Source organism: Chlamydotis macqueenii, chromosome 11 (assembly GCF_036417535.1).
Source record: "Chlamydotis macqueenii isolate bChlMac1 chromosome 11, bChlMac1.mat, whole genome shotgun sequence".
Taxonomy (NCBI): Eukaryota; Metazoa; Chordata; class Aves; order Otidiformes; family Otididae; genus Chlamydotis; species Chlamydotis macqueenii.
The window spans coordinates 12,438,698-12,459,782 of record NC_141566.1 but is presented as its reverse complement, the minus strand read 5'-3'; the positions used below and the strand labels follow the sequence as shown (position 1 = coordinate 12,459,782).

General features: G+C 39.0%; 1 protein-coding gene across 6 annotated transcripts in view; it reads left to right on the top strand.

Annotated features, from left to right (window-relative positions):
- Window positions 1-21,085, top strand: part of OGT (O-linked N-acetylglucosamine (GlcNAc) transferase) — a 28,411-nt gene that overhangs the window by 3,497 nt on the left and 3,829 nt on the right. For 2 of the 6 annotated variants that reach the window (XM_086756416.1, XM_086756414.1), the window contains 17 exons: window positions 550-700; window positions 1,739-1,982; window positions 3,471-3,539; window positions 6,544-6,660; window positions 8,019-8,098; window positions 9,504-9,699; window positions 9,918-10,058; window positions 10,304-10,404; window positions 10,596-10,749; window positions 10,854-10,955; window positions 11,938-12,117; window positions 13,393-13,551; window positions 15,220-15,309; window positions 16,903-17,028; window positions 17,829-17,999; window positions 18,097-18,213; window positions 18,293-18,460. In XM_086756416.1, the coding sequence (XP_086612542.1) occupies window positions 550-700; window positions 1,739-1,982; window positions 3,471-3,539; window positions 6,544-6,660; window positions 8,019-8,098; window positions 9,504-9,699; window positions 9,918-10,058; window positions 10,304-10,404; window positions 10,596-10,749; window positions 10,854-10,955; window positions 11,938-12,117; window positions 13,393-13,551; window positions 15,220-15,309; window positions 16,903-17,028; window positions 17,829-17,999; window positions 18,097-18,213; window positions 18,293-18,460 (2,366 nt within the window). Of the gene's footprint in view, window positions 1-519; window positions 701-1,452; window positions 1,474-1,738; window positions 1,983-3,470; window positions 3,540-3,626; window positions 5,330-6,543; window positions 6,661-8,018; window positions 8,099-9,503; window positions 9,700-9,917; window positions 10,059-10,303; window positions 10,405-10,595; window positions 10,750-10,853; window positions 10,956-11,937; window positions 12,118-13,392; window positions 13,552-15,219; window positions 15,310-16,902; window positions 17,029-17,828; window positions 18,000-18,096; window positions 18,214-18,292; window positions 18,461-21,085 lie in introns of those variants that run through there. The other 4 variants (XM_086756413.1, XM_086756418.1, XM_086756419.1 and 1 more) reach the window with 4 other exon arrangements.

Below are 21,085 nucleotides of genomic sequence, written 5' to 3'. Positions count from 1 at the left end.
CTTTCACTACTGGCACAGCAAAACTTTCTTTTGTTCAGGTGCTTTGAGGTCTTTGTCTGCTGTCATTCATTTTCCTATTAAGTTTTTTAGACCTTAATACTACAAAGATTTACAGTCTTGGGGGAGAGTGAGGAGAGCCATTGTTCTGTTAGCAGCACTTCTGTTATGAGCTAAACTATAGTATCATGTTGAAAATCTTTTTAAATGTATTTTAGGTTAATTCCTAGAAAATTATTGACTTAAAAATATTCACAGTCATTTTAGTTTACATATTTCCTATTATTAGCTGAGAAGTCATGGACTTGTATAGATAATGTTAGAAATACCGTACTAGTAGATTGGGGCTTGAAGATCTGAGAGTTCAAAGTGCAACATGCTGCAGTGGTTTATGTAATTTCAAACATTTTCATCCTTCAGTTGTGTACGCTTTTTTTCCCCATTGTTTTGTTTTGCTTTTTGTTTTGTTCCCATTATCTAACTTTTTGTTTTCCCCCCTTAAATGTTTTGGTGATTCTCCAGAACCAACGAAACGTATGCTTTCCTTCCAAGGGTTAGCGGAGTTGGCTCATCGTGAGTATCAGGCAGGAGACTTTGAAGCAGCAGAGAGACACTGCATGCAGCTTTGGAGACAAGAGCCTGATAATACTGGTGTGCTTTTATTACTATCGTCCATTCACTTCCAGTGTCGCAGATTGGACAGGTAGGAGACTTGAGATGTTCTGTCAAATTTTCTTTATATTTTGCACCTCTAATAGTGCTGAGTGTAGCTGACAAAAGTTCTATTCTGACATTGATTTCTGTTTTTTGTATCACTGAGTGCAAATACTGAGTAACTTCATGCTAGCAGTAAGGACTGGTCAAAAATAATGTTCTTCTTTGTTGAATTTTGTTAGGGTAAGAGAAATACAAATGAGAGTTGTTGGCTTTACAACAAACAACAGATCTTACAATTATTCTCATATTATTTTAATATTGTACACATGAACATTTGTTAACATACATGCGTAAACAAAGGCTTTTGTTTATTCTGTTTGCAGTGTGGAGGTTTGTGGTTTTGTTTTCTTTAAGTTGTAAGACTGTTTGCTGCGAAATAGCACGATTAGTTAAGGATTTTTGTCATCTATTATATTATTTGTGCTTTCCTGTTCCTGATCTTGCTTTCTGTGCCTCAAGCATTTTGAAGTTTACTTGTTCTAGCTGTAAGTCTGCATGTGCTGGTGAAGGAAGTAAGAACTTTTGACCGAGATTTATTTCATACAGGCTTCTGAATGAAGTTGTAATAATAGTTCAGATGTGGGATAAAATGGGGGCAGATACAACAGAATTTTACATCTGCATCTGTCAGCTGTGTCCTGCTTCTTGGAAGGCATGTCGAGTGGAACATTGCTTAAAGCATACTGCTGAGGCTTCACAGGATTTCTGTGGTCTTTTCTCCAAGTGCATTGAGTTCACAGTGCATTGAGTTCACATTTGGTGAGATGACTTGAACCCTACTGATCGTAAATGAGACTTGTCTGTCTTTAGTAGAATTTAAAACAGGGGATATGACAGTTTAAGCTAGGAGAAGCTAAATGTACAAGATGGCTTTATAAGTCCAGATATGTTGGCTGTATGTTTGGCTCACATAAGCATGAATGTTCATAGGTAAACACTGAAAGTCAAGGATGGTGGTGGTTTTCGGGTTTTTTGGGGGTTGTTTTTGTTTTTTTTTTTTGCTAACTTGTCTAATTTTCTCCAGGTCTGCTCACTTCAGCACTTTGGCTATTAAACAGAATCCACTGTTGGCTGAAGCCTACTCGAACCTAGGCAATGTGTACAAGGAACGTGGACAGCTACAGGAAGCAATTGAGCATTATAGACATGCACTACGCCTCAAACCGGATTTCATTGATGGATATATTAATTTGGCTGCTGCACTGGTAGCTGCAGGTGATATGGAAGGAGCAGTACAGGCATATGTATCTGCCCTTCAGTACAACCCTGTAAGTAACACTTTATTTTTCAGAACTTCATACTTTACTACTGTCCCAGGACTCACAAATAACAGGTTTAAAAGAACCGGCAAGTGATAATACTTCCCTCTCACGTGTACACTATAAGCTTAATACTTCTCTTAAGGGTCTTTGAAAGACTTCTGTCACAAAAAGTTTTATATTGCAATACAACAAAAGGATGCTGGTACTTAATCTGGATTGTTGAGATAACAGGAATGCAAGGAATTGAAATTTGTTTGTGGCTTTCCCCCCCAAAAAAGTCAGAAGTTTCCGTGCATAACCTCATACTTAGCTCTGTATGGTTTAAGGCAGTATTATTACAGTGAGAGAATCACTGCTCAGACTTGAATATGAGATTTTGAAAAATCATCAGATATTACTTTATCACAAAGTCAGAAATTCCATGGTGATTAGAGTTGCCTTGGTTAGTTTTCCACTGTGGACTGTTTATAGAAGCAACGTTTTTATGTTTTGTAGGCTGAAACTGATTGTCTGTCTCTAAGTGACTCCTGTAAAATAGATCTGGTGTTTAAATTTTTTGTTGTGACTGTTTTGAATTTACAATTTTGGTAAACAGTATATCAGACTGCTGTCTTCTGTTTATTTTGCATTGCACTCAATTTGTGTAATACTACTTACCATAATGTTTTTGTCAAGCGTTTTGTCAAAAAATACTTTAAATGCAACATTGGTCTGGTGTGCTATATCCTTTTTCCTTTGGGAAAGCAAGTACAAACCTAGTCCAACAAGAGCTCAGAATGTTATTTTGCTGTGCTTTTCAGCCTACTTGAACTTGTCTGACTAAGTGATGTGACTAGTGGAGGCTATGCACTGGTTAGAAATACTGTAAAATGATGTTTTCTTACAGGAGTTGAGTTCTGTTTAGGTTAGAAACTTATTTTGTTAGCAATATTTTGTTGACAAAAATGTCCCCATTATCTGTGGTCTTTACTGGTAGATAATGCAGTTGCAGCCTGTGCTGTGGTTTCAAATGGAAGAACATGCGGCAAGGCTGTTGAAAGTGGATAGATTAGTGGGGAAAAAAGAGGGAGAAAAGCTGCTTTGGGGGTACAGGAGATAAAATCACTATATAGAATCTATTTAAAAGCCATGATGGCAATGGTGTAACTTAAGAATACAGTTTTGCAGTCATGCTTTAAAAAAAGAAAAAGGGTAAGGAGGCTTCAAAATGGCAAAAGAACTTGTGGATGAGGCATTTGTTTTCAGTTTTCTTTTGTATTTATCTGTAAAGAGGAATTGTATGAAAAGTTAGTTTTTTACTTTTTTATGGTTATATTTTTACAGTACTAAAATCATTGTGTTGGCTGTAATGTTAGGTTAAGAAAAATAACTTACGTTTGTGATGTATTTATTGAGAATTTAAAATAAGCTGGGGGTGTTCTTTGCAAGTTCACTGTTGAATGCATTTAGGGTGTCTGAAGTCCTGAAGCTGATAGTGTGACTTTGATTTTTCAGGACTTGTACTGTGTTCGTAGTGACCTGGGGAACCTGCTCAAAGCCCTGGGTCGCTTGGAAGAAGCCAAGGTAGGTGTTGGGTAGAATACATGTAAACGTCAGTGTTTTGAAAACTTGAACTTTGCACCAAGTCTTCAAATCTGCGTTGATCTACAGACAGTCTGAGAAACTGCTGAAAACTGACGGCACTGAAAACACCCCAGAGTAGTTGCAGGGCAAGATATGGCATGTCCATGTTTAAAAGTTGGTTTAAGTCAAGAAATGGAACATTACCAAGCCTTTCTGTTGAACTAGACTATCTGATACCATTCTGAAGTATTGGGCAGGGACTTCATCATGCTCTTATCTGGAAATAAGTAACAGCTCTTCAAATCTGAGGCTTGCCTGCTGGTGCCAAGCAGAGAGCCTGTGGTTAGCTCAAGATCCCTGTACGATGCAGGTGCTATTGAAAATACTGCTCTTCTAAAGTCCTTTGTGGCTTGTAAGTGGAGAAGGAACTTATCCAAATGTTACCTTGTAATATTGGCTTTTGAAGATTTTTATTCTTTTTAACTTTTCCCTTCCCTTGATAGTGGAAGAAAGGCTAGTAAATGGTGAATAGCTGCAGTATGCGAACCTCCTGAATATCTTTTCTTCATGTATTCCCTCTCCCCTCCCCAAAATAAAGAAATCAGAAGGACAAAGCTGGTTTGTTTGGGAAATGAACTGATCAAAAGAAAACTTGCTATAGTGGAAAGGTGGCTTCTAGCAGTCTTGTGTTTCCTAAACTGAGAATTCGAACACCAAGATGAGTTTAAAATTCTTGGCATGTTAAAACTTGGATTGCACAAAGAAATTGTCTTGTTACAAGCCACCTTACGCGTCCGCGCTGCCGGGGTGAGGAGTGTGGAGAAATCAGAAACACTCTGAACTCCACATCTGTCACTCCAAGCCCCACGCGCATGCTAAGAAGTGGAGTGTATGAACAGCGTAGCTGTCTGTTTGGCTGCAGCACCGTTTGGGGAGGGTTATGATCTTTATGGGGTAATGGGAGTGTAGGTTCAAAGTTTGGGGGGGGTTTTTTGTTTGTTTGTTTGTTTTTTTTTTTTTTAATTTCTCTTGACAACTTGGATGTGCTTACCATCCTAGGGCAGCCTAATTGATTTTGTCAGATCCAAGTTGAAAATAGCAATATTTAGAGTTTGAGCAGTCTTTGAGACACTTGGTTCTCAGCCCACCAAGCGGACAGCTAACATGAATTGCACTTCACTGCAGCTTTAGTGTGACTGGTATAGGCCAAGACACTGCGCCTGCCTTAGGTTGCTGACTTCTTTGTTTCAGAGCTCTGGAGACACCTAGTTTGAAAGTGTTATTCCGTTTTGTGAGAACTTAATAAATGAGGAAAAACATCTTGAGTAAACTGCAATGTGTTTCTTTGGTTATCAGTCCATTCGAAAGATCAAGCCAGCAGATTCCTTACAGTTTGAACTAAAATTTAATTTATTTGTAGATATTTCAGAGCCTTTCTTCCAAAAAAAAAAAAGTCCCTGCTGTATGCAATTGCCCTGATTAACCCTCTCCCTTCTGCATGTCTCCCTTGTTACAGACAGATTGTCCTCATTCCCATGTGTTAAGACATATCCAAAAAATGCAATTGCTTTGTTGAACTCTTACTAATGATCTTGTTTTATTTTCTCTCTTGTTTTTGGTTTTTCACCACTGATATTGTATTTAGAAGGTTTCAGGTGGGTGAAACCTCCTATTCCATGCGTAAGGTGCCTCGCTGAAGGGAGCTCGAGGCCTGGATCTAGGGCAGACACACACCTCCTCCTCCTCTTCCAGCAAGGAACGCACCGAAAAGTCACATGATGAGAAATATGGTAACGGGTTTGTAACTGCCACAGCAAAACCATTTGCCTCCATGCCTGAATCTTCTGTCTTGTGGCTTCAAAAACAGCTTAAAATATTTAATTACAAGCAAGTAATGTAAGAATATTTTATACTAGTAGCCACAAATTCTTTCAAAGAAATAAAGTAAAAGTAAATTAAAGTATTTTTTAAAGAAATAATTGGAGATAGTTAATAGTAAAAGCTTCTAACTCTTCTGGTTGTTCATTTTTTTCCTTTTTTCTTCTTTGTTTGGATTGCAGCGTTCTGCTCTTCTGATGATGCGCTGTGATCCTGCAGTAGCGCAAAGGCTGCGCAGCGGTAACGCGCGTTGCGTGCGATTAAGCCCTCGTGAACGGTTGACTAGATGATTAATCTCTGATTGGGTGACTGCCCGAGCTCAAGGCTGTAGCCTTTTGGATAAAATTGGATTGTAATGCGTTTAGAGTCCGGACATCAAATTTAATATGCAAGTTTCTCTGTGGGCCTGTCTGGTAGATTAATGATTCTGGTTGGCCGTTCACTGGACATAGGGGCAATCAATATAGCAAAGCAGTTTGCAGCGATAGCGTGGCGCCGTGCTGTTTAGGATGCGCAGCGATTTCTTGCGCTTGCATTACAGGGACCTAAACCTTCATGCAATCCTGTCATTTGAGGTTTTGAAGCTGCAGATGATTGAATGTATTTGAAGAAACTGGGAATCAAGAAAAAGATGGGGTGTGCCATCTCACTTGCCAAGGACAATTAAAACCGGAGAATGGCTTCATCTTTTTTCATAGTTTTTCTGATTTTCTTAAGTAATTTCTATCTATTTTGGGATATTTCACAGTTTAATTTTATGTCACAGTGAAGTTGTTTTTATGCAGTAATTTTTTTTTGTTTTTATGCACTTAAGGGTGGCAGATATTTCCGCTGAACTACTTGAGTTATTTCTAAGATTATTTCGGTGGTGCCCTGGTGTCTAAAGGCATGTTAATTTGTTATCAGCATAACTGAAAAATGGTGGGCTTGCACCTGGGTTTTGGTTTGCGCTGGCGCAGGATCAACAACAGTTTGCAGCGCATTAGTTTTGGCGCAAGCTAGCCTATACTGCAGGGTCACTTTTGGCTGGTTAGAGAAAGCATACTAACAATTACTTTTTTCTTATTTTTTTTCTTTTTACAAATATTCCCCTTCCCTTGTATCTCTCTTCTTTAACTGTTCCAAGGCCTGTTACTTAAAAGCAATTGAGACTCAACCAAACTTTGCAGTGGCTTGGAGTAATCTTGGCTGTGTTTTCAATGCCCAAGGAGAAATTTGGCTTGCAATTCATCACTTTGAAAAGGTAACTAACTAAGCCAGTCATTTCACCGCCAGTTTTTAGTGTACATGCAGTTGTCTGCTTGTAGGTGATATAAATATTTTGATCAGCAGAGAACTTATGATCCTGTTAGTTAACATCCTATGTTAATAGGTTTTTTCGCTTCCTGATGTTTCAGATGGCCTGTATGCCACTAGAGAGATATATTTAGAATTGCCCTAAGGACTTCACACATATGTCAAATATAAGAAAATTAATTAAGTTGTTTTGCAGTCCTTTTCCAGAATAAATGTTTTAAGTCTTACTTTGGGAATAATATTTTGCGTGTTTCGTGTGTGAGAGGGAGGAACAACTTTCTGCTTAAAATAATTTTTCATTGTGATTTTGTTTCAAGTATTACTGTCCATTGAGTAACTGAGGAGAACAGTTTCAAGTGACACACTAATTCCTCTTCTCCAGGATTATTTTCCACCATTGTTGTTTCAGACTTCTCTAGATTTGTGTCATTTACTAGTTGTCTGATACTTTCTAGTTATCAGCTTAGTTCAATTTGTACTAATCTCTTAAGTTTCTGAAATGACTTAAAACTGGATTTAAGATGTGGTGGACAGATTTTTTCATTATATTTATGACTTAAGATCTAAAAAAAAAAAGTTTTAACTGCTCAGTATTTTTTTTAATCTGTGTCTAGTTAGTGATAGATCTTAATTTGTAAATAATAGTTCCCATGAGAAAGACTGTAAGAATGTGGCCTATAAAATACATGTAGCTTATTACTGCATATTCTGTAACTTTATTCATTCTTAAGTTCTTTGCATTTTATTAGTTTTGAAGGGAGTTAAAATGTTTTCATTTAATTAAATGTTTACTGAATTTTCTGTACACCATATGGTGCACTTTCTCTTTTCTCGCTGTTGTGAAGCTGCCCCTATTTTCCTGGGCTGCTAAAGTTTTAAAATGCTGTTGCAGTAGATAAAGGATATGGATCAGGTTTTTTTAGGGTTTTTTCCCCTAAAAACAAAGGCAGCTTAGCATAGGTAGGCAGAAGTATTAAGTATGTTCAGCCTAACGTGAGATGAACATTTAACATTTTATTCTGTAGTAGTTGCAACTGACTAGATGAATGGAATGAATAAATTTGAAGATAGTGTGTACTTTCATTTGTACAGATAGATAGTTTTGATGCTCTGTGATTGATTTACATAACTTAAGTTTTCCATCCTTCCTAAGTTATTGATAAAGTCTTAGGTGCTTACAGGTTGGGTTTGTCAAATTTGAAAAGAAAAACCCACCAAAAAAAATAGAACTAGGTTTAATAGAGAATGGTTTGGGTTTTTTTTTTTGTGTTAATGCTCAAAACTGTTACTTAAAAATATTTTCAGGCTGTAACACTTGACCCAAATTTTTTGGATGCTTACATCAATCTGGGAAATGTCCTGAAGGAGGCAAGGATATTTGACAGGTAAGCTGATAAGTACTGTAGATCTGTCAGTGGCCTGTTAGATCTGTCGAAATACAGATTAGATTCTTGAGGTAAAATCTCTGGACAGTGTAGCAAAGACTTTGCGTACTGTAAGCTAAGCAGGCAAATAGCTTTGAAATGCATACAGAGCAGGTTACTGGAATAAAAACAAAATTCCTGTGGAATGCATTCATTTATGTTACTTTCCTGTGTTTAATGTTAAAAATGAGAGTTTCTGAAGGTAGTGATGGAAATAGATTTGAAATTAAGGCTGAGGACAGGTGAAGGATAAGATGTCTGAGAAAGGCATGAACCCTTGAGTTCTCTATTTTCATTATGTGATTCAGGACATGATCTGCAAGTGTGTCGCTTCTAAAATGTTACTTCTATGAAATGCTGAAATTCAGCTAAGCGTCTGATTTAATATTCTATATCTCTTATGTGTTGGCATCATGTTACTGTGTGGAGTTGTAGTACTGTTGCTGTCTTTTTGAACTAACTTTTTTTGAGACCTCTGATCCGATACATGAATCTTTTGTTTCTGGAATAAGATCTAGGCTGTGGTGTTTATATGCAGTGTACTGTATTGCATCTGTTAATTCAGTTATAATTTCTGTTAGCTATGGTTCGTGGCTGCAAATTTAATAAAAGCTTGCAGGAAACAGGTTAGTTATTCTAACTAGTTGCACTGCACATAGTCTAAGTCACTCTGATTTCTGTTCTAATCACAAATTAATGGGACAAACGGGTGTGTTTCTTCATAATTTTAGACTTTACATCACCTTTTTGAGAATTTACTTACTATGTATACTGTTGTGATTTTTCTAGAAATTGAATTTGAATACATCAGTCATTTATATAGTGCTGTAGGAACATATAATTAAAGATTTCACTTTTGAACAAAGTCAAGTTGTAAATAAAGCATGATACTAATGTTAGTGGAGAGAATAAAGTTATGTAATAATGGTACTATTTATTTTATACAACTGAATAATAAGCTGGGGGAAAAAATGGAGCAAAGGTCTCATGCTTATCCTGGTCATGACAAGTGTTTTAAAAAAAATAGATGAAAGTTTTACTTTTTTCCAGAAGACTTACCTGATCTCTATACAGCATCACGTGGGAGGAAAACATTCCTGTTTTACAAAGTTATTCTACTAGTCATTACAGAACTGAGCATACCTTTAAAATAACAATAATAATAATAATTCATCCCTTGATTGGACTTTTAATTCAGGCAATACTCTTCTGTATTTTCAATAACATCTTACAGGACAGGTTTGTGTGTATTAATAGTACGTATCCTTTGAAGTCTAGTTGTGCGGGGTTTTTTATGTATGGTTTTTATGACCAAGGTAAATATAATTGCTGCTCTGTGGGCGATTTCTTCTTTTTCTTGTTACAGAGCTGTGGCAGCTTATTTACGAGCCTTGAGTTTGAGTCCAAATCACGCAGTTGTGCATGGCAACCTTGCCTGTGTGTATTATGAGCAAGGACTAATAGACCTAGCAATAGACACCTACAGGAGGGCTATTGAGCTACAACCCCACTTCCCTGATGCCTATTGTAACTTGGCCAACGCTTTGAAGGAGAAAGGCAGTGTAAGGAGTACTTTTTTTTTCCCTTATTGAAATTTTTTAAAATACAGAGAATGTTTATCTTAGACATTAAATGTCACCAACTTCAGTTAATCGTAAGGAAGAATCATTCAGGAAATCTCCACCTTGAAACTGTTAAAAGTGATTTTTATAATGACTTCTCATAAACAGTGCTGTTACAGCAAGTATGACCATACTAACAATAGCCCTTTTTTTTGAAGGTGGTAGAAGCAGAAGAGTGCTATAATACAGCTCTTCGACTTTGTCCCACTCATGCAGATTCTCTCAACAATCTAGCAAACATCAAACGGGAACAGGGGAATATTGAGGAAGCTGTCCGTCTTTATCGGAAGGCTCTTGAGGTACAGTTGGATGTGGTGAGGGAGAGGTGGGGAATTAAAGTTGGGAATGTGTAATATGACATACGTTTTTTCCCTCTTTGATCATAAGTGGAGCAACATGACACCTGAGTTTCACGAAAAGAAGAGTAAGAAATACATGAGGTTTTTTGGGTTTTTTTGTTGTTGTTTTTTTTTTTTTTTTTTTAATATATATACACAGTCTTCTTAGGGCATTTGAGAGACAGATTCTACTTCTTTTTCTTCAGGTGTTTCCAGAGTTTGCTGCTGCACATTCAAATTTAGCAAGTGTTCTGCAACAGCAAGGAAAGTTACAGGAAGCTCTGATGCATTACAAAGAGGCTATTAGGTAAATGGATATTCTCTGTAATAGTCCCAGCCTTTCATAACAGGAAAAATGCCATAGATTTGTACAGAAAGTGACTTACACTAGCATATTTTAATTCAGATTGTTACTTAGCGAACCAAAAAGTCTGAGTATGGCTATGGTTTCTCATTGACTGAATATTGTTCATTACATACATTATCTTTGTTTCACAGAATCAGCCCCACATTTGCAGATGCTTATTCTAATATGGGAAATACTTTGAAGGAGATGCAGGATGTTCAAGGAGCTCTACAGTGCTACACCCGTGCCATTCAGATAAACCCAGCTTTTGCTGATGCCCACAGCAACCTGGCCTCTATTCATAAGGTAGCACGTGTGAATGATTCACTGTGAAGAGTATGATGGGCACCATGAGTACTTACCCTGAGTATATATTTATCTGCTGACTCATTTCTGTGTTCCATTTACAGGATTCAGGGAATATACCAGAAGCCATTGCCTCTTACCGCACTGCTCTGAAACTGAAACCTGATTTCCCAGATGCCTACTGCAACTTGGCTCACTGTTTGCAGGTGAGGAAGAGGAGTCTTTGATTGTAATTCCTAAGATTCCTCTGCAGCAGATGCTAAGCTTGATTACCTCAACCAATCACAATTTTAAATATGAAGAGTAGACATAAGTCTTAAATCAGAAAATAAGATAATACAGTCAATCCCTGGCATGAATACAGGCTGGACAGAGAATGGATCAAGAGCAGCCTTCAGGAGAAGGATTTGGGTATGCTAGTGGATGAGAAACTCAACGTGAGCCGACAATGTGCCCTTGCAGCCCAGAAAGCCAGCAGCATCTGGGGCTGCGTCAAAAGGAGTGTGGCCAGCAGGCCGAGGGAGGTGATTCTGCCACTCTATTCCACTCTGGTGAGACCCCACCTGTACTGCATCCAGCTCTGGAGCCCCCAGTATAAGAAGGACATGGACCAGTTGGAGAGGGTCCAAAGGAGGGCCACGAAGATGATAAGAGGGCTGGAGCACCTCTCCTGTGAGGGCAGGCTGAGAGGGTTGGGGCTGTTCAGCCTGGAGAAGAGGAGGCTCTGGGGAGACCTTATAGTGGCCTTCCAATACCTAAAGGGGGCCTGTAGGAAAGACAGGGCCCCTTTAGTAGGGCTTGTTTCAATAGGATGAGTGGTAATGATTTTAAAAATCGAGGGAGATAAATTCAGATTGGACATTAGGAAAAAATTTTTTATGCTGAGGGTGGTGGAGCACTGGACCAGGTTGCCCAGAGAGGAAGATGCTCTATGCCTGGAGACATTCAAGGCCAGGCTGGACCAGGCTCTGAGCAACCTGATCTGGTTGGAGATGTCCTGCAGCGGGGGTTGGACTAGATGGCCCTTAGTGGTCCCTTCTGACCCAAACTACTCTGTGATTTTATGAACAGTAATTACTGAAGTTCTCACTTCCATTTTTGGAAGAAGCATTGCACTCAACTTGTGAAATACCTGATACAGATCAAAGGAAGCTGTTGTCCTGATATTTTAATTTTTCATTTTTCTAGATTGTCTGTGACTGGACAGACTACGATGATAGAATGAAGAAGCTGGTTAGCATTGTAGCTGATCAGCTGGAGAAAAACAGACTGCCTTCTGTCCACCCACATCATAGCATGCTGTATCCACTTACTCACAGTTTTAGGAAGGCTATTGCTGAAAGACATGGAAATCTGTGTTTGGACAAGGTAGGAAGCTTTATACAGGCCAGTTGTGATTGACATGCTCTGTGGTTTTGCCTGTTCCTACTGAAAGTCTAATACTCACGTAGTTGACATTCACCTTTTTAAAGTTTCTGAGTCACTGACCTGCAGAGAGAGAGGATGTAGTGTTACTTATCTAGTTTTGCAAAGTACATGCAAGGGGCATTTTAGAAAAGCAGAGTTGAGTAAATTATTCTTTCCTGACAGTAAAGCAGATCCAGGCAGCTGTGATAGTGTTTCTGAAAATCTAGTCCTTTCCAGCATCTGTGTTGCTTGGTACCTGGTCTTGCCTATAGTAAATCCTTGCTGGAATGTGTGAGCTTTGTGCTTGGCTCTGGATTTCCAACTGCACTTGCTTTAGTGGTGACAGCAGCAACGTTACAGGGGTGATGCATCACAGTAGGAAGTACTTGAGTATTCGTTCTGATTCTGTTTTGGAGTACTTTGTGTATAGTAGAATACATAATTCCAAAAACATACCTTCTCGTGCTGCAGTTACTTTACTGTGTGCAATTTCCATGAGACTGCACAACACCTCAAGCTGCCAAAAGTGCGGTTGGAATTGATGGCAAATTCTTTAACTAAAATTTGATGCAACTTCTTTTTCTTATCAACCAGAGTCATATCTGTTGATGCTTGTGAATGTTGAGATTGACTGCTTCAGCACGTTGCCAGTTATAATTGAAAATATGCTATCAGCCAGTGGAAGGATCTGGTTAGCTGATGTAAAGATCTCAAACTTCAGAAGATAACACTTAGCTTTCAAACTGGCTTGTCTTAATAGCCTGGTAATCCTGTCAGTGATAGTGGCTACAAGCTGATGTCTGGGGATGATGGTGAGCGTAAGAACAGAAAGCATGCTGTGATGCTTCACAGGGGTACTGTTCTGATCACAAGTGGCTTGTAGTTTGAGAACTTCCTGATCCTAGTGGTGTGATGTCAGTATATTTAATAACCAAGGATGGAATACTTAAAAAATAAACCGGTAGAAAAGCAGAAGTGTCAGCTTGCAGTAGTGATATCTGTCTTTATTAGGGTGAATGTAGGCATGTGACGTCTTGTAACACAGTTTTGGAACATTATACTTGGCTCCAATGGAATACGCATATTGCAGATTTGAAGCAACAGATGCCCACAGACCACTTACTTGAATGTGGGATAAGGCTAATTCTACAAACTTATGGGGTTTTTTTGTCATTCTGTTTAGCATTTGGTTTTGCTTCCTGAGTTTATAAACAGTTGTGTATATTTTCTTGACAGATTAATGTTCTTCACAAGCCACCATATGAGCATCCCAAGGATTTGAAGGCCAGTGAAGGTCGACTTCGTATTGGCTATGTGAGCTCTGATTTTGGAAACCATCCAACCTCACACCTGATGCAGTCAATCCCAGGCATGCATAACTCAGACAAATTTGAGGTAAAAATATAAATGACACAGTTAAAGCTGTAGGTACGGCTGTAAGTTGCACTTTCTTTTTCTTGCTAGGTAAACTAGAGAAGGGCAAATTTTCGTTTCTAGGTTTGTTTGGTTTTGGTTAGTGGGCTTTTTTTTTTTTTTTTTTAATGAGTTGAAGAGTTCTCCAGCCTGTGTCATCCTGCTTTACAAATATGAAGTGCTGCTTAGCAGGTAGGCTAATTAGATACCTGTCCTTAGAATTACTGTAGGTAGAATTTGTGGCCTATGGAAAACGTTAAGCTTCAGCTGCTGTTCTTCCAGTAGATGTGTTTCAACATCAAGGTAGTACTGCCTGGTTACTTCTTATTTACAGACACGCATCTGCCTTGTTTCCCACCCTCCCCTCCCCCTACCCGCCCCCCCATCTGCTGGTTTTTTTTTTTTTTTTTACATGTATTTTTCTCTGGGATACTGGAATCACAAACATGAACTTCAGAGTGGTCTGGCTGCTGCTTTTTCAAAAGGAAATGATATGCTACGCTTACTCCAGAAGGAGCGTATACAGTTCAGCAATGCTAAAGACAGTCATGCCTGTATTTATTTGGGTGTCATGTTAAGGGATTGAAGCTGTAAATAGAACTAATTTCCAGTTATATTGGTTACCTCATGACTTGTTTAAATTGCCTTGGTTTTGAGCTCCTGTGTTCCAAGACATGAGAATTTGCTTGTCTTTGTAAAGGGTTGTAAGTCTTTCCTTCTTGCAAAAGTGTTTTTTATTAGTCTTTTTTTTGGTTTGATATGGTTTTGGGCTTTTTTCCTGGTCATGAAGTCTTTGTAGGGTGAAATCTTTGTAGCACAGCTGCATGCCTGAGTTGTTATCAGCAGTGTGACTGTGAAGCAGGTTTATTCATGAAACAATTAATTTGGTGGTCTGAGTACATGGGCTGTGAGGAGAATATACCATTTAACCTTGAATCAGCTCAAGACAAAGGACAGTCTTGTTCTCAACTTATGAAGCTCTACAGAACTTAATTAAATACTAAATAGAAGTTATCTGTTATTTTACTAAAACCATGCTTTTGCCCTGCAAGATAATAAATTCTCTACATATTGGCTGTTTGGTCTGTATCTATATGTGCTAGATTAGCTAAAGATACCTGTTTGCATAACCTGTCAACCTTCAGTTTCTCAGGTATGTTTGCAGTTTCTTAATTGGAGAACTAGTCACTGTTTAAAGAACCTGTTAAAAAGCTTCCTCAAGGCTTAGCTTTTTTGTTTGACCTGAGTCATAATTATGATTCTCACTAATAGCAAATTTAAAGGTGTCTTGTAAAAGATGTTCTTAGATAATTTAATGCTGATGCAAATCCATTTGTTAAAATTATTTTACCTTGCACTGATGAGAACACTATATATATGTCTGTGCAAGATGCAGTGCCATACTGTAGCACCAGAACTACGTATAACTGGGGCCTCCTGCAAATGTGTCAAATGCCCAGTGCCACGTGCCCTGCCCCCCCCCCTTTTTTTTGTATTCTTTCTCGACTTGTAAATGCCATACAAATAAATATAATATCATTTGTATGAAAATAGATTTACTTTAAAATTGCAATACTGTATGTTTTATAGTAAAGTTATTCTGTTGGGAAGTCGTTGCAGATACTCAACTTTTGGTGCCTCATATTCTAGGTGTTCTGTTATGCCTTGAGTCCTGATGATGGTACAAACTTCCGTGTAAAAGTGATGGCTGAAGCAAATCATTTCATTGATTTATCTCAGGTGACGTTTTTTGATGCACTCACCTTTTAGCAGTCCTAACCGACAAAAGAGATCAGACAGTAGTTGTGAGATTTTAGTTCCAATAATTTCTTGAATTAGGCTGATGTTAGTCTTGAGAATTTTGAAGTGTATTAGTGTTATACCTTGCCTAGGATCCAGTGGTTATTGCGTGACCTCTATGTGATTACTAAAAAGTAATATTAGCAATATTGAATAACTGTTCCATTAGGTCTTAAGGTAATAGTCACATCTAAGTGTCATGGATAAGTCAAGATGCCACAACTGCAAATATGTTTAAGCTTGTTTTACTCCAGTGAAGCAGGACAGAGGCTTAATGATTAATGGCAGGATTTTGACCCTCTATCAAAAGGTTACTTTGGTAACAGTTACAGGTGGGTTTGGGGGTTTTTTTTAAGTTGCAGGTGAAAACTGATGGGAATTTCAGTATACATAGAAGTCAAGGAGCTGTTATACTATCTCAAGATAACTGACAACCCCCTAAAGCAGCATAGGATAATCAGTGTACATTAATAATGGAGCTGGATTGGCATGTGGACAGTCCCAGATTAGGTGATAGATGAAACTTGAATGTAGTTTTAAAATTCATCATGCTGTCCAGAAATTGCCCGCATAAATAAAAATGCTAAACTGATGTCAGCAGAATTGCTCTTTGAGATGGATTTTGCAAAGTTGATGTTTTAAAACATTGTTTTAGAGTAACAAGCTTCAGTTACGCTTGTGGAAAGCTGTCCACCCCCTGCTTTTGCAGCTGTGAATTTTGAAAGCCCTGGATCATACTAAAACAGGGCAGCAATTTTGTATTTGTTGTTGCACTTAACAGCTAGGAAAAATTTTTTCCTTTCCCCAGAGTGATACACTGAGTTTTCTTATTTAAAATTATTGAGGCATCAAACTCGTGTTTTTAGGTTACAGTGCAACTTTCAGAGATCTGCTGGTGGTGGAGCTGTTCTGGCTTGTATAGCCTCAGTTTCTAGCCTTTGGTTTTTGTTTTACTGCTGCTGAAGTAGAGACATTTGTCAAATATTTTCTTTTATCTGCTTGTAGATGATGAGTAATTATGTATTGAAAATTGTTTACTTTCCAGTATTACACACAAAGAGACATACTGTAATTTCCAAAGTTTTTCTGTTCTTTAAAGTCATTGATACACCTTGCGTGAAGTTCTGCTCTTCTTTGTTTCTGATTTAGCCAAGAACTGAAGCAATTTCAGTGTTGCTTGAAGTTTCTTCTGTGGTCCATTTGTGACATTTTTCTGCATGACTTGCTGAGCTTGGCAACGCTGTGTCACTCCTCTGATTTGAATGTGCAGAGGCAATCTTCAAGTACCACAGTAATAGTTTCTGTCAGCAACAGCTTCAACTGTGTCTAGGAAGCTTATATTTTTCTTGTCTTCAGCAGGGAATTTTTTGATTGAGTTGAGGACTCTGTAAAACCAGGAGTAACAAGATTTAAGTCTCACTCAAATTCAATTGTGCAGTTGACATCCATTGGTATACTGATGGCTAAACACATTTATTACTGAAAGAATGAAAACAAAAATGTATTTTATTTATGTATTTACTTATTCTTCAGATACCATGTAATGGAAAAGCAGCAGACCGCATCCATCAGGACGGGATACACATTCTCGTTAATATGAATGGTTACACCAAAGGAGCTCGAAATGAATTATTTGCCCTGAGACCAGCACCTATCCAGGTAACTAAGTTAGAGGGCTCTGTATCTCAAAAAAAACCCCACTGCAAGTATGAAGAGTTTTTTCATTTTTCTCCTAGCAGAGTGGAAAAAATATTGAAGGGTCGTGTTGACTAGTAAGCGAGAGAGGCTTTTTAGGACTTAGCATATGTGAGGCAAATAGGATCATTCTGCTGCAGCAGAGTAGTTTAGTTTTTTTTTATGTGCTTTATGGGCAGTTGACTGTGTCCTGAAGGAGAAATCCTTGATTCTGTAAGGTTCCTGTACACTACTGACTTTCTTGCATTAGTGAGAACAAAGGGTATTTGAAGCAGTTGTGGAAATGAGTTTTTGCATTTTAATCTCCTTAGGCTTAGTGAAATTCCAGTTAGAATAGCTCAGAATCAGTGTTAGACTTACCTTTTTGACTAAAGATTTTCTAAAATGCCCATGGAAAGAGAATTGGAGAAGCCTGAACCAGAATCACTCTAGGCTACAGAAATTGTCTGAGCTAAGAGAAGCTGTAGTCACTGATGGCTGGTATTCTAGATATATCTGCATGTAGTTGGATACTTTGGCCTTGTGCTTGAGGTGTCAATCTTAGAACATCTTGATCTGTTCACTGTCTTGGTAGTGAAAGTTCGATGTCAGTGGTTCAGCTGATGGTTTTTTTTTTCAGTTGATGTTAGTTAGCTTCAGTTGATAAAACCCAAGAAGGAACTTGAATCTGTAGGTGGAAAATTTAACTTAAAATGTGTTGATTTTTAACTTCCTTTATTTTTGCAATGCACCTGGGACTGGAGTCTTGCTTTCTTGTTTTGTAGGCAATGTGGCTGGGATATCCTGGAACTAGTGGGGCGTTGTTCATGGATTATATCATCACAGATAAAGAAACTTCTCCAGTTGAGGTGGCTGAGCAGTATTCGGAGAAGTTAGCTTACATGCCAAACACTTTCTTTATTGGAGATCACGCCAACATGTTCCCCCATCTGAAGGTACGTAGAAAGATAGGACAAGAAAAGTAGGTGTTTTCTTTATAAAATAGCACTTGGTAAGAGATCCTATAACTTTTTTAAAACTTTTTTTTGACAGAAAAAAGCAGTCATTGATTTCAAGTCAAATGGTCATATTTATGATAACAGAATTGTTTTGAATGGCATTGACTTGAAGGCTTTCCTTGACAGCCTCCCTGACGTCAAGATTGTTAAGGTGAGAGCTACTCCTTTGTGTATTCAGTCTTAGAGACTGAAGCTAGTACTTTCTCTGATGCTTATGTGATTTATCTTAGATGAAGTGTCCTGACAGTTGTGACAATGCAGATGGCAATGCTGCCCTCAGTATGCCAGTCATTCCTATGAACACAATTGCAGAAGCGGTGATTGAGATGATTAATCGTGGGCAAATTCAGATAACTATCAATGGGTTCAACATCAGTAATGGATTAGCAACTACTCAGGTGAGGCACTTCAAGATGCTGTTCTCTTGGGTTTTATGTTTTTAACATAACAAAGAAGAAAAACCTCCAAGTAAATGTCTGTCTTCTATCATGATTATTTGTTTAGTTCTCATACTTGGAAAACTTGCAAATATGTTATAAGTGACAGATGTACTGGAAGATGATCTTTCCCCCAAATATAGGTTATATTAAGAGGTCTCTAAAGTCCAAACAAATTTGATTTTGTTTCGTAAAGGAGACACTTGGTTGTTCAGAATTTGAAGGCAAGATTTGCTTATTGCCTACAGGGCATTTGTGAGCTCTTACTCAGTTTCGGTTGTGTTTTTCCTTTAGAAAACAATTGCTGGGTAATACAGGCAAAGTTACTCCATTGTATCTTAGCAGTGATTTTTATGTGCTTACACCTTTCTGAACTATGCACTACACCACCACCTTTCAGTGCTTAACAGTTTGTGGGATTTTAGTGATAGTGACAGTTATTGGTTATGTTTAATACTTCTTCCTTAGCAGAACAGTTATTTAAAAAAAAAAAACCAAAAACCTGTATTTTGATATTGGCCTAACTCTTTTGACTTGTCAGTTTTATTCAGTTTGCAGTCCTTCAGGAGGCTCTTCTGTGTCATATTATGAGACCTTTTATTTTCACTGCTCTATCCACAATTTCATGCCTTGGTTTCTTTTTATAATTTCTTTTGTTTGCAGATGAGACTTCCCTTTACATTGTTAATAGGTTATATCTTAGTTTGGTCAGTAAGCTTACTGGCATTTTTTTCTGAAATTATTGTCCCCTGAGGATAATAGAGAATTCTTGTCTTAGCACTCCCATGACCAAGGTAAAACAATCTAAGCTCTGTCAATGCATTTTTAAAATAGGATTTCTATATTTTGATCACTCTAATATAGCCCTGCTGTGTGCTTATTCTAAGTTGATATCAGCTGGTTTTGGGCATAGGTCGATGAGAACTGTGCATTGCGTTTTTGAGGTCTCCTCAGTGACCTGGATAAGTAGCACTTTTAACAACTTTTGTTGAACCAAATTATCTTGTGCATCTTCTAAAGGAATCAGTGGCAGTGAGTCATTGTAATTCATGTCAAGAACACGCTTATTTTTGGCTGGTTGCACTGCCACTGAGCTAAATTTTAAATAAATATGTATGTAAAAAAAATAATACAGACATATATATATATAAAAGGCTCCAAGTACCTGTTTTGCCCTATCTATGTTGATAGAATCATAGAATGGTTAGAGTTGGAAGGGACCTTCAAAGGTCATCTAGTCCAACCCCCCTGCAAGGAGCAGGGACATCCCTGACTAGATCAGGTTGCTCAGAGCCTCATCCAGCCTGGCCTTGAATGTTTCCAGGGATGGAGCATCCACCACCTCTCTGGGCAACCTGTTCCAGTGTTCTGCAACTTGCGTTGTAAAAAATTTTTTCCTGATATCTAATCTAAATCTACCTCCCTCTATTTTAAAACCATTACCCCTCGTCCTATCACAACAGGCCCTACTGAACAGCCTCTCCCCATCTTTCTTGTAGGCCCCCTTGAGGCACTGGAAGACCACTATAAGGTCTCCCTGGAGCCTCCTCTTCTCCAGGCTGAACAGCCCCAACTCTCTCAGCCTGTCCTCATAAGAGAGGTGCTCCAGCCCTCGCCCTCCTCTGGACCTTCTCCAACTGGTCCATGTCCTTCTTATGCTGGGGGCTCCAGAACTGGACACAGTACTGCAGGTGGGGTCTCACCAGGGCAGAGTAGAGGGGGAGAATCACCTCCCTCGACCTGCTGGCCACGCTCCTCTTGATGCAGCCCAGGATGCGGTTGGCCTTCTGGGCCGCAAGGGCACATTGTCGGCTCATGTTGGGCTTGCCGTCGACCATCACTCCCAAGTCCTTCTCCTCAGGGCTGCTCTCAGTCCATTCTCCGCCCAGCCTGTATTTGTGCCTGGGATTGCCATGACCCAGGTGCAGGACCTTGCACTTGGCCTGGTTGAACTTCATGAGGTTTGCACGGGCCCACCTCTCCAGCCTGTCAAGGTCCTTCTGGATGGCATCCCTCCTTTCTAGTGTGTTGACAGCACCACGCAGCTTGGTGTCATTGGCAAACTTGCTGAGGGTGCACTCTATCCCACTGTCCATGCGCAGACAAAGATGTTGAACAGGGCCGGGCCCTACGCGGACCCCTGAAGGACAGCGCTTGTGACCGGTCTCCACCTGGACATTGAGCCGTTGACCACCACTCTCAGCCATCCAGCCAGGAGTTCGGCCATCCAGCCAGCTCCTTATCCACCGAGTGGTCTGTCCATCAAACCTGTGCCTCTCTAGTTTAGAGAGAAGAATGTTGTGCAGGACAGCGTCAAAAGCTTTGCACAAGTCCAGGTAGATGATATCCGTTGCTCATCCCTTGTCCACCGATGCTGTCACCCCATCATAGAAGGCCACCAAATTGTTCAGGCACGATCTGCCCTTGGTGAAGCCATTTTGGCTGTTACCAACCACCTCCTTGCTCTCCGTCTGATGGTTTTTATCTGTCCCACCGTGCCTGTCATTTGTCCCACCATTGCCTGTCATTATTAAAAAAAAAATAAAATAAAAATTTATACTTCCATTTTACTAATCCTGAAGATTC